Consider the following 12,624-nt stretch of genomic DNA (forward strand, 5'->3'; position numbering starts at 1 on the left):
TGTTGCTATATTTGTGTGATGTCACGCTTGTTGCAAGACAGAAAATGTGCTGCTCAGACTAACATCTAAAGCAGCTCTAACCAGGATGGGAGGATTAGTTTGGCCTCTTTCAAGAGAATAAATTATTGCTGAAGATGTTTACACAATGCAGCTTCATGAGCCTGAAAGGTTGCTTTCAAGAGGCCCGGGCCCCGGCTGGAGGAATGCAAGCGCAGCCCCTGTGGGGAGACAGCCCAGCAGGGCAGCCCGAAACCCAGCAGCTCCGTTTCATCCTCTGTGTTCCACTCCAGGTGACTATTTCTGGGAAGCACAGCGTCGTGAGCGTTGGTGCTCCAAGTAGCTAGCTTTGAAAACATCTGGAATGTTTTAGACATGAATAGCGTCCATATCATGTTTTAAGACCAATTTGCATTGTAGGAAATGTTAAATAAGGAAAAAAAAAAGTAGTCCACCAGTGGCAGCCTGAAAATAAATAAATAGTTTCAAAAAATCAGATCACCAAGGAAAATGCTGTCCTCCCTTATACCACTACACAACTATACAAAGGCACAAAAGCCTAGCTGTTCTGAAGTCGATGGCAACACACAGAGTATCATAAGGGAGCACAAATTTGGCCTCAATTTATTCCTCAAGTGCTCTAAAAGAACACAGCATTTCCTAATTTTTGCACAGCTGTATGCAGACATCACTACCACCACTGCCTACATATCACACATCAAGAAACACTAAATTAAATACAAACCTAAATGAAACATCATTGACATTTCATTTCCATCGTCTCAAAACAGAGAAGCACCCTTTTGTAACACTCAAAATCAGTGTACTTAAAAAAAAAAAAGGTGGGTGTGTGCAGGAAAGGAGTAAAAGGTGCTCTCAAGTTTGTCCCTAGCTCCCTCACTACCTATTCTTTTGTTCAAAAACACAGTGTTAGACAGCATCCTGACAATCCCCACATCTCCCCGAGATTCAAAACAGAAGGGCTTACAAGGAGGTCTGAAGAAACCTGCTGTAAAGCACCTGCAAAGTAGGGACTGAAATTAAAGTGAGTAAGTACTAGGTTGAAATCTTGCCCATTAAATTCCTGATACAGTGAGGACCAGAAAACCCCTGACTGACTTCAAGGCTACAAAGAACCTCTATTACATCTCACAGCATTACTTGTGCTTAAAATTAAGAAGTCACTTCAGGACCTTGGCAAACAAGAGCCCAAGCCACCAGGCCTGCTGCGCTCACCACCAGCTGATGCCTAAAACCCCCCAGAGCAGGGAACCTCAACCTGGGCTGCACAGGCTCCAGGGAAAAATAAAGTCTTAAGAACGTAACAGTTAACAGAAGTAAGCTTATTGTCTGTAGGCTTAGTGAAGTTTGCACTTCCACTGCTTTGTGGGGGTTTTGTGTTTGTTTTGTTTTTTTTAAGGAGGACAGTGCCACAAAGAAGGCTGAAGCTATTCCACATGCACTGCAACAACCGCACTGGGAAAGAGAAACAGATGTCAGCATACCTTGTTTCTGTATCCGACAATAAAACATTTATAAATCATTCTCCTTTCCTCCCTCTCCCAATTCCCTTTGCTCTCCTGGACATACATCGTCTCTCAAAACTTACTCTTTCAGCTACTTAAGCCTGAGTTCTGATGGACTTGGCAGTGCTAGGTTTACAGTTGGACTCTATGATCTTTAAAGGTCTTTTCCAACCTAAATGATTCCATGACTCTGGTATCACCTGCTTCCTAGAGACGCTCTCCTGAGTCCCCACACAACACTGCCTGTGTGAGCTGTTGCCTTCCATCCCCAAAGGCCAAAGCTATTGTAACCGCTGTCCTAACAGGTTCTTCGACAAGGAAGCTTGGGAAAGTGGTATGATAATCTCTGGGGATCAGGCAAGGTTAGACATGCCGAGCTACTCGGAAGGAATGACACTATATCAAGTAACAAAATACCTGCAAAGCCGTGTTTCATGCATCCACCTAGTCGCGAGGAGAGCAGCAACATACAGCACCTGACTTTATGGTGTAACCTTCCATTATCCATCTCACACCAAACACTGCGGTCCCCCTCCCTCATTCCCACACTTCCTTCTTTCACTCCTCAAAAAAGGGGTGAACAGGGGGGATTGAAGGAAGGTAAGTCTCCTTTTGTAAGAGGAAAACTTTTTAAAAAGAAATTAAAACATTAAACCTTCATCTAGCAAGAGAATATTCTGAATTTATGGCTTAAATTTGTAAGCCTGAAGGCAAATCAGAGGCAAGACACCTCTGATTAACTATGCAATTCTTACCTCCCTTAAACAAAGAAACACCTCCCCTCCATCAAGCATATGGATCATCAGTGTGCCTTTTGGAAGGACAAGAGAGATTAGGTATCACCAGTTACACAAGCTGCACTTCACAAATCCCGTGTCAATTAAAAGATGCTGTGTATTCTGAAACTCCCACACTCCTCATGCCTACACATCTTCTGTAGGCTTTATTGGCAGCAAAAGTAGCGGCATTTGGCCCAAAAACTGAGCGGATGCTAAAGCTTAATTCAATCCTCTTCCCTGCACTCTGGGTGCAAACAAAACTAACAAACAGAACAAGTCAAAGCTGGCCAAAAAGTTTTCTCAACTACTACTACATCATTTGTGCACAACAAATGGTCCAGCATTTTTTATCACATAACAGAAAGCCACAGTGCCCGAGCCCACCAGAATACATATCTTTATTCTTACCACAGTTGCATCCTACCTTTGAGACCCAGAGGTGTGACCTCACCAAAATCCACACCGGTGAGGACTTTGCATTGCAGACACTACTAAAAAAATTGTTGAAACAGTGGGAAAAGAAATTCAATTATAACACTAAATGTGCAGGTTGCTCATATCTCAAATACAGACTGCAACTCTGATCCCTTCAGCTCAAAAACGGATGGAATAAAACTAGAAAAGGTACAAAGAAACATAACAAAGACCCCAAACTGTTTGCATACGCATGAAAACGAAGACTTTTTCTTCAGTACTTCAGCCTGAAGAAAAAAGCCAAAGAGAATTAAAATTCACAATTACTGACAGACTAACTGCAAGTAAAATGCTTAAACGCACATTTAATTCTTAGAAATAACCGGACTGTAGCTCCACAATTCCTTCTACTGCCCAGAGATACTGTTAGCATACAGAAATTAATTTTGCTTTTTATAAGCTTTTCCAAAACGTATTATTTTCTAGACCAAGGGGGGAAAAGAAAGCATACCATACTCCAGTTTTGTGTTTAGGGTTTTTTGTTGTTTTGTTTGTTTGTTTGGGGGTGGGGGTGGGTGGGGTTTGGTTTTTGGGGGTTTGTTTTGGTTTGGTTTTTTTCTGTGCCAGCTTTGTGTAAAAATGAAGTCTGAGAGCCAACAGGTCTCCTGACAAGTCCTATTGTCAAGTGGTGTAAATTCACATCACTGTACCAGAATCAACTACAGCTCCCAAAAGCTTACAAGAAAGCTGTAAGGCAACATTCATAGCATGGAAGGCCCTAAAATTGTTGCATGGCTCGTTTCAATTAAAAGTAATACAATTATATTAATCAATGTTCTTATAAGCCAGCTGTCTTTATTACCATTTAAACACTGCGTTTGATTAATATACAGATCAGCATTTCACTTCAGCTTTATCGCACAACCAGCAGGTATGCTGCAATTGGGACGGCAGAACTCACTGCTTCACACAGCCGTGAGCTTTTAACTGCACACATAACGAACGGCACATCAGCTTTCCCACTGTAAAATTTAGCAGGCATTACCCTTACAGTCTAATGGGCATCTAGATCCAAATGGCAACTCAGGTATCTCAGTCCCTTTTTCCCTACAAAAACAGACTAAAACATGAAAAAGGAATCCAAGTCAGAAGCAAAGCCCAGCAGGTACATCATTACACTGACTAGCTTTTAATAATCCTGTACAATACTCAACAGCAGCATCTCTTTTCCCATTTCCTAATGTCATCTGGAGCTGGACTCTGAATAACAGGGGGACTCACAAACACGTTGGAAGGTGCAGTCACTGCGACTTACGCTCCCCTCTGCTCTGAGAAGCTGAATGAACCCGAGATGCAGCTGCTCTCTCTGCCCAGCCTTGAAACAACCACTCCATGCTGGCTCTTATTGCAGGCTTACAGTTCGGTATCTCACTGCTCTGTACTTCAGCCTCAAACATCAAGAGATTGTGTTTGGTATTGTAATGACCACCAAAGTATTAGTACTTCCATAATAAGCAACCACTGGCAAAACTGGTTTGGCAATTCAGTCTAACAGGAAAACAGCCTCCCCAGCTACCCTCAAGCCAGCAGCTGTACTTGAAATTAATTTATACTTGTTTGTTACGAGTTCTCAAGGGTAGGTGTTCAGTTCACCTTTGAAGTGAGAATCAGAGCATTCAGACCCAAAATCCTGTGGCCTGACCAAACTGTCCATCATCCTCAAGGTTACACTTCATGTACTTAGTCCTATCTCCTCCTCACTCACAAAACAAGAGGATTTTTTTTCTATTGAAAAGTCTCTCAAGTCTTATTTTTATGCTCTTTTGCATAACATGTAGATGTTCAGTTCCATTAAGATTTTTATCCTGCTACAGTTAAACTAAATATTCTCATAAAATAAGAACACATTCAACTATGAAATCTGCAATTTTAATTACAATTTTCTCTTCCAATCTACTTTCAAACTCAAACCAAGCCAATACTGTTGTTTGTTCATGTTTGAACAATGTTTTTATTTACCATGGATAAAAGGAGAATTATCCAATACCACTTACACAGAGTCATAATTGATTTTTGATTAATGTTTAATCAAAACCAAAGAGACTCATCTGTGAAAAAAAGAAAAATGCAGGGAAGCAAAGCCCTGTTCATGGGAATGTCTTCTGTGTCAGCTCTCTCTAGCTCTGGGTGACAACACTAGATCCTTCCTCTTCTGCTGCTATGAGGATAAAGTACTGTTGACAGAACACTTTACAATAGCCATAGCTTCCTCTGGGAAACACTAATTTAAAACAAGATTATTTATTTTCAATACAAAGACTCTACCACTGAAAACATGGAGTAAACATTTTAAATCTCAAGCGCTCATAAAAATTAAAAGCATCAATGACAACCTTCCCTATTCCTGGCAGGCAACCAGCCGTCAAGTTGAAGGTGAACAAGCCTGAGGTACCTTCAGCTGCCTCCATCCCCAGCACCATCACCTGACAGGGTCACATGTAAAAACAGCATTAAAATTCGATGCCTCACCAAGAATGAAGTCACTTGAAATGAAAACGGAGTATTAAAGCCTTCATTGGAGTGCATGTGACTTCTCCATCAGGAGACTCAAAGAATCAGGGAAGCATCAGCATTTAGAAGCAGTCAGCATTCAAGATCAATACTGTGTATGAAAAAATACCCAAGAAAAATGAACACTTCTAATCGTAATCAAAATAATAAGAGACTATTTAACCTCAAAAGGAGGCGCTCTCCTTCAAAGCAGAAGCATATATACTATTTGGTGGTTTAAATGCCGTGTCAGCATGCCCTCGGGAGGGATGCAGGGGGGCGTGTGTGTGCACACACGTGTGATCCCAAAGCAATCCGGCATATTTGGGGTGATCCAAAAGCAATGGGTGAGCAGAAAATTTTTAAGAAGCTAGTAGTCAAACGGTCCCTTCCACTTCTGGATGGAGCCTGAGCAACACTTGAGTTAACCCACAGGATCTTTTCAATCCTTTCTCAATTTCTCTCTCTCATATTGATTTAAGAGTCCAGGAAAGCCAATGGTGCTGCTTTAAAACATTCGGTCCCCAAGCCTCTTTTTGCCAAATGTAAATACACGGTAATTTTTTTTTCAATAATTAAGATCTCCCAGAAGAAGATGGTATATTAAAAAAGTGACAAGAACAATCTTAATTATAGCTGTGTTAACACATTATGATAATGAGTACTTGTTCTTTATCAGACTTTAAAAAAAATTATTATTGTTCTGAATTATACAAAGGCTGGTCTAAAGAACAAGGATCTTTGTCTCTTCTGTCAGAAGAAATGGCAGCTTCTGAGGCCCGTTTCTGCCTTCAACTAACAGTTTTGATTTTGGCTTCAGAAAAATAACTGCATGTCCTCAGCTGGAGAGGAAAAAAAGTTCCCTCCTTCCCCCTTTCCCAGATGCTCACAGGAGAGAGGCATCACTATTTGTAATAACGCTGTGTTTCATTAGCCTTGGGGAGGGGGGAGAAAAGACTAAACCTCTGGCTTGTTCAGGTAAACAATGGGAGCTTATTACAGAGTTAATACTTTGGTTTGTTCATCATCTTCTTCCTTTTCACCTCCCGTTGGAGCCCCAGACTAGAATTACAGCCCAAGAATAGCCCAATTGTCGCCCCCGGCAGCAACTTCAAACAATAGATCCTTCCCTCTTTTCTCCACCCAAAGTAAAATTAATACGGAAAAAAATTCTCTGATTACAGGGTAAAGAAAAACATTTTTAAGGCGGAAGACAGAGAGACCCATGTATACCAGGGGATTCTGAGCTTCCTTTGTACAGAAGAATGTGTGCTCCCTTTCCCAGGCTCCTTTGTATCCCACAGCCGCTCCTATGCAGGGGAAGAGATGGGGAGGAAGGTTATGTGCTCTGGCACGAATGGCATTTCCTAAGAAGGTCATTTTAACCACTACACTGGGGTCCTTCCCTTAAGAAGTCTCACCTGTTCTTACAAATATGTGGGGGAGAGCTGGGAGCCCACTTTATTTCAGCACCACGATAACCTGGAAGTGCACGTGCACTGCCTCCGAAAGGGAGCTCACAGGAATTCACGCTACCAGGAGAAAACCAGACTGGATTTACAAAGCAAACATTTTTTTGTGGGAAAAGAGTATTTACATATAGGAACAAATATGGGGGTTTTTCCCACTTATAAGATGAAAAAATACATGTTACTACACTGCAAATATTTTGGTAACATGTGCCAAAAGCCAAAAATGAGGAGAGAAGCACCTCCTTTCAAGTAGAAAAAAAATCTCCACCTACTATAGCCATAGCTGCAAGAAGTCCAGCATCAGGTTCATTTGGTTTTGTCTGCTGAAGAGCCCAACATTTATTTCGGAAACAAAGCGATAACAAACAGTCAAAGCTGCTTTCCAAAGAAGTTCTCAAGTATTCCAAGAATTTTCTTGTGCTCTGCCAATTACCAGTCTGCTCCTCACAGGGCTCTACCGCTGCAACCAGGGCAACATCTGTTGGTTGTGGGCTGACAAGAGAAGGGAACTGGATAGTTTGTGATTTCGCAGTAACTGCAGAAGCTGCCCAACATGAAATTCACATTGATATTAATTTCAGCTTCTGCCTGCATAGTATTTACCCATGCAACAGCTAGTTAAAAGTTCTGTCCAAGTGCCTTTAAGTATTTGAGATTTGTCTCCACTAATCAAGGTTTATTCTCCTTTAGGTTTAAGAACTTACTAAATCACTGCTCTCAGTAGTTCTGACATCTGATATCTCCCTACTAAAACTATTAAGAGAGGTTCTGTCATTTGGCTATTGCAACTGGGAATATTTACAAAAGAAGGTTTGCTATCTTACTGATTTCAGTAAAAAAATCTTGTTGATTTCCAGTAAGAAAATACGCATAGAAAAACCCAGTACTACAAATGTGCACAGAGACTGCCTCATCAGCGGGGCTCCAATGTTCGCTGAAATCCCCATGCCAGTCCAAGGTAGCATGTTCTAACAACTCAACTTCAAAGTTTAATAGAAGCTTGCAGCTCACCAGGAACACCTCCACCTGCGCCTAAGGGAACCTCCACAAACCACCCGAGGGGATCGGGCCAGAATTTTTGCGTCTTGCTCAGGACACCCCTGCAGCCGAGCAGGAGCTGGGCACCAGCAGCGTGCAGCTCTCAGGCAACACTGCACAAATCCCATTTAGTATCCCGTACAGCATCCCAGATCCTCCACAGGTGTTTGGGTGAATGTGCCCAATGCCATAATCGGTAACGATAGTCTAAGGGAAAACACATAATAGATGATGTGCTTGTAAGATGTAAAATAACTGAAGAGAAACCTACCCATTGCTGATACAGTCTCCTTTACTGCTTCGAATGCCAAACCAGTCAGAGAAGGAAATGTGGGGAGATGGAGGACGGAAGAGGTTCTTGCTTGGGATATCCCACCTGGACAGGTCCCTGTACTGAACCAACTATTAATATGATAAGGTAGTCCCCATTTCACACAGACAATAGTAACAGACCTACAACACAGTTTACTACAGAAGCTGTGCTTACGCTATGTAAGGAAATAGAACCCAGCATATAACATCAATTGTTTCAACAGAACACAAGATCCTTCCCTGCCTAGAAAAGCTGTTTGGCTATTATCCTTGCACATGTGTAGGAAACAAAGTAAACACGTTAGAGGACAGACCAATGCTGAATTCACTGTATGTTTGACAAAAGGATCTGCAGTACAAGAAAGTCAGGGGCTTAGCACCGTCCCATACGCAGACGTTACTGGGTTTGCTGCTGATAAAACCATTTTTCACTGTGGTTCCTCATTCTGTCCTCCATACAACAGAACCCAGCTGTTTTCTCCTAGTGCCACAAGCTCACAAGGGGAAATACTTCCATCAGCAGGTGCCAGTGCACCAGAGCAGAGCAGCTCCTGCGCAGAGTCGACTGACACAAGGCATGGCTTCCCAACTGCCTGTTACCTTCAGGAACAGTTACAAGTCCAGAGATTTTGGCAATTAAAGGAGGGAGCAAGGAGGCACAGGGTATACAGTTGCTGTCCATAAAGTTTCACAAAGCTACCTGAGCCTCACAGTGTCAAAAGGCTGTGCTTGTATCACTTTCCAAGCGTGCTTTACCTGCTCTTCAAGCAATTTCTCAGCGATATGTAGATCCTGAAGCTGTGATTTAGGTCCTAAATTTTGAGGAAAGGGCCCATTTTAAAAATTCCAAAGCAATGCCATACCAACAATCAGCAGGCATCACGTTCTGCCACGTTCACAAAAACTCTACGTCCACCAGAAAAAAAACATTTTAACAGATGTCAAGGTGTATTTTTTAAAGAATCAACACTGACATTGTTACTTACACTCCTTAAGGGGGATTACTAACATTTCCTTGCTTCATTTCCTTTTTGGTTTACATTTAAAGACAAGTATTTTGTTTACAGTTAACTGAGCACAGCTCCAGCTGATCTGTCTCAGAGTACTTCCTGCAAGTTCACTCGGCAAAAGTCTCCAGACTGCCAAACACCGCCACACAGTCAAGTCAGATAACCAGGGAGTCGGCGGATTGGAAAATGAAACACGCCAGCTATTCTTCTTTCTCCAGCAAGGCATTTAATGAGGTGAAGATGTCATGCAGAAGTCCAGTATCTGCAACAGCTCATAAATAATGTGAAGTTTGACACTTCTCTCACAGACACAGTAAAAAAAAAAAACAACCCTACCACCAGTGGTTTGTTTATATAGGTAATTTTAAAATTAACTTCTAACTCCATTTCATTTTATGGTTGTGAATAATCCTCACTTCTGTCTGTCCTTTCCATACTTGTGACTATAAAGGAAGACACATGAGGAAACTATTCCTAGAGCTTAAGCTTCATCGCCAGCTTATCTAATCTACCAAGAAAGGAACACACAGGTAAATGAAATTATTAGACTACACAGTGTCTCTCAAATTCAGAATATTTGTCCATGAGAAAGGGATTTTGCTTACAATTCAGCCCTCTACTTTCCGGAGTAGTTTAAACTCAGTTGCTACAATGGTTAGCTACGGTATCTCTCAAGAAGTTGTTTGAGTCTTTTAGATAGCTGAGGCCATTTGAAGACCATCCAGTGCATTTTTCAACTAATATCTGCAATTCTATAGTCAAGAAAAACACATTGACTTTTCCAGTAGATCTTTATAACGGTGGTTTAGAAAAGGAAATTGAAGCACCGAAATAGAGGGACTTGACCAAGATCCCCACAGTCCCCATGGTCTTCCCAATGCCTTGCATCCATTCCACAGAATCTCTGCAGGGTCCCAAAAAACTGACTATAAACCACATGCGGGCCATGCCTTCAGCAGACAGGGTATCTTCTAACTGTCTGAAGTTTCACTTAATCTTCTACCATCTAATAGAGCCACCCTAAGCTCACAGAGCATGTGGAAAACAAAAACACAAAGCAAGGTAGAACAAGGGAACGTGACTTATGACAAACTTTGAGAAGCCTCAGACTGAGTCTCACGAGAGGGAGAAAAGACAGAAACAACCATATCCTTTTCTATACAGTATCATTAATATTCTGGAACGTGATATGGGAGGGTTGCTTTTAAAAGTACTGAAAATGATGTGTTCTGATTCTATCTTGCAGCCATTAAGTGCTCAGAGTAAAGACACTGCAAGGTCCTCCCTGCTTTTACTGATAACCCTTTACAAGCAAAAGTTTCCAGGTAGCCCTCAGCATCTTAGAGGCATTCCTCAACAAATATCTGTTTGACTCCAAAGGTCACCAATAACAGCGACATTTTCCAACAAGGCTTAACGGGTCTCAACCCAACCGGACAGAGGCCAGGACGCTGACCTGACACACATGCTGCACGTACAGAAGAGCCGCCTTGACAGGGGGTGCTGCAGAAGAAAAAAGGGAGAGATAGTAAAGACAGTGAATAAAAATATCCACCACAGTAGTATGTTTGGCTCACATGCAACAGTCTGTATCGGCCACCTTTCTGCTTCTGTTAAGTTACAGCTACCTTGGTTTCTAGGCTAGAGCAGACCACCTTTAAATCTCACTGCTAAAGCATCTTTCTTATACTCCAAGAAAAGTAACACTGAGAAGTAAGTGACCAGGAAACCCTGCACACCACCCAAGTCCCCACTCCTGAACTTCCCAACTCACACTTAGCTGCGCTTAAAATTTTTAGCAGTCTGCTAGGGTAGCTATGATCCCTCACTTCAGTTCATTTAAGGACCTTCATTGTTTGTTTTGGCTCCAACTAGCAACCATGTTTATGAAAAACAGGTTAAGCTTTTGGCACCAAAATGTTTTCAAAAAGCCTCAGCCTTTGAAATAGTGCCTTCTTCAAAAAAAATTGGTTTTCTACCTTCAGACACTGCCATTTTCTCTTCAGAGAGACATATCCCCTCCACTTCTCACCATATTGGCGTTAGCTTTTTGTGTTCCCATTAATAACTCATTTTCCTCAACAGTTCATAACTCAATCCAAAAGATTCTAAGCTAAGATTCAACACATGACATTTCAGGGAAACCTGGAGTTATTATTTCTTAATAAAAATAGATAACACTCCTACCCCATGTGACGATTAATGGATTTCAAATTTTCACAGTAGGTTTGTATAAACTGGGTGGACTTGTACACTGTGGGTACCTCTAAATGGAGGTTAGCCTTTACAATTTATTCCTTTAATTCAAAGACACCCTCCTGATGCCTCATTGCATCTAGTGTATTGCTACTAAACACTGTATGAGACAGCTGTGTGTAACAAAAATCTCACCAGTCCAAAACTGGCCACAGGAGTTTACGCTCACATTGGAGTTTATAAAAGCAGATTTCACTCTACACTCAACAGCTTCTAGTGCCAGGAAAAAAAAACAAAAACAAAAAACACCACACAGAAATCATGTCCCAGAATCATGTCCCAGAGTGAGAACCCATCGTCCAAGGGCAGATCACGCTCCTGACAAAGGTCCATGTACAAAACGCATTAGGAAATTCTGAGTACAGGTCAGTCACTTTCTTAATTCATTAAAATGCTATTTTCATTATGTTTTGATATTAGTTTAATAACTTTCTAGAGTATTTTATTAGTCTCAGTACTTGGAGGACTCATTTGGATGTAAAGGAAGGGCATCAGCTGTGACTTTTTTCTCCAGAAGGTATAGTCAGAAATGAGATGGCTGGAAGTCTCAGCACTGTAAAAACACCAAAAGCCTCTATTAAAACAAGAACCACCAACCTTTCCACCAAAAAAAAGGGTGAAAACAAATATCAACATGGAGCCTCACTGAGCCATACTATGATGTCAAGTGGCCTGATGTCATTTCTTGTCCATTTGAAATAATTTCTGTCTCCAGCATGAACATATCTAGGAAAAAATTTCCAATAGACTAATGCCAACACAATCGCCCTCCTTCAGGACCATAATTGGTACACACGAGATTTAAAAGCCATAGTGTGTTCCCAAACAGCCTGAAGCCACTAGGACAATGCTCTCTTGGGACAAAAAAAAAAAACAAACTTCCAATATTCTTCAGAGTCTACTTACTAGAGAAACAAAATTAATTAAAGCAGTCATCGTCCCTCTACAGGCAAGCATCTCAAAGTGCAACACCAGAATGAAATGCAGGCTAGAAAGGCGTACACACTTTCAAAAGGAACTGCCTGTCTCTCATCTGCACTGAAGGATTTGCATTAATTACGTTTTTGCACAGCACTGAAAGAATTAAAAGTATTTCGGGGGAGGGCAGGAAAGGCAGAGTGGGAATCAACAACCAGCATCCCACAGATAGCCATTTAAAAAACTTCTCCCATCACGCAGCGGTGTCAGGCAGCAACACCAACAGGAAGGATGCTCAGGCTGCTTCCAAGTAAGCATCCACTACGGATTTGAACCCTGGACCACATAAGCT

General features: G+C 41.6%; 1 protein-coding gene across 7 annotated transcripts in view; it reads right to left on the reverse strand.

Moving 5' to 3' along the window:
* The window catches only part of IGF1R (insulin like growth factor 1 receptor), a 188,642-nt gene that overhangs the window by 69,735 nt on the left and 106,283 nt on the right, over positions 1–12,624 (reverse strand). Inside the window, exon 1 of one of the 7 annotated variants that reach the window (XM_080397198.1) lies at positions 8,048–12,622. The exons of the other annotated variants lie outside the window; for them this stretch is intronic. Within the exon in view, the coding sequence (XP_080253324.1) occupies positions 8,048–8,051 (4 nt within the window). The 5' untranslated portion in view covers positions 8,052–12,622. Of the gene's footprint in view, positions 1–8,047; positions 12,623–12,624 lie in introns of those variants that run through there. 7 annotated transcript variants of the gene reach the window in all.

Source organism: Falco punctatus (assembly GCF_963210335.1).
Source record: "Falco punctatus genome assembly, chromosome: 7".
Taxonomy (NCBI): domain Eukaryota; kingdom Metazoa; phylum Chordata; class Aves; order Falconiformes; family Falconidae; genus Falco; species Falco punctatus.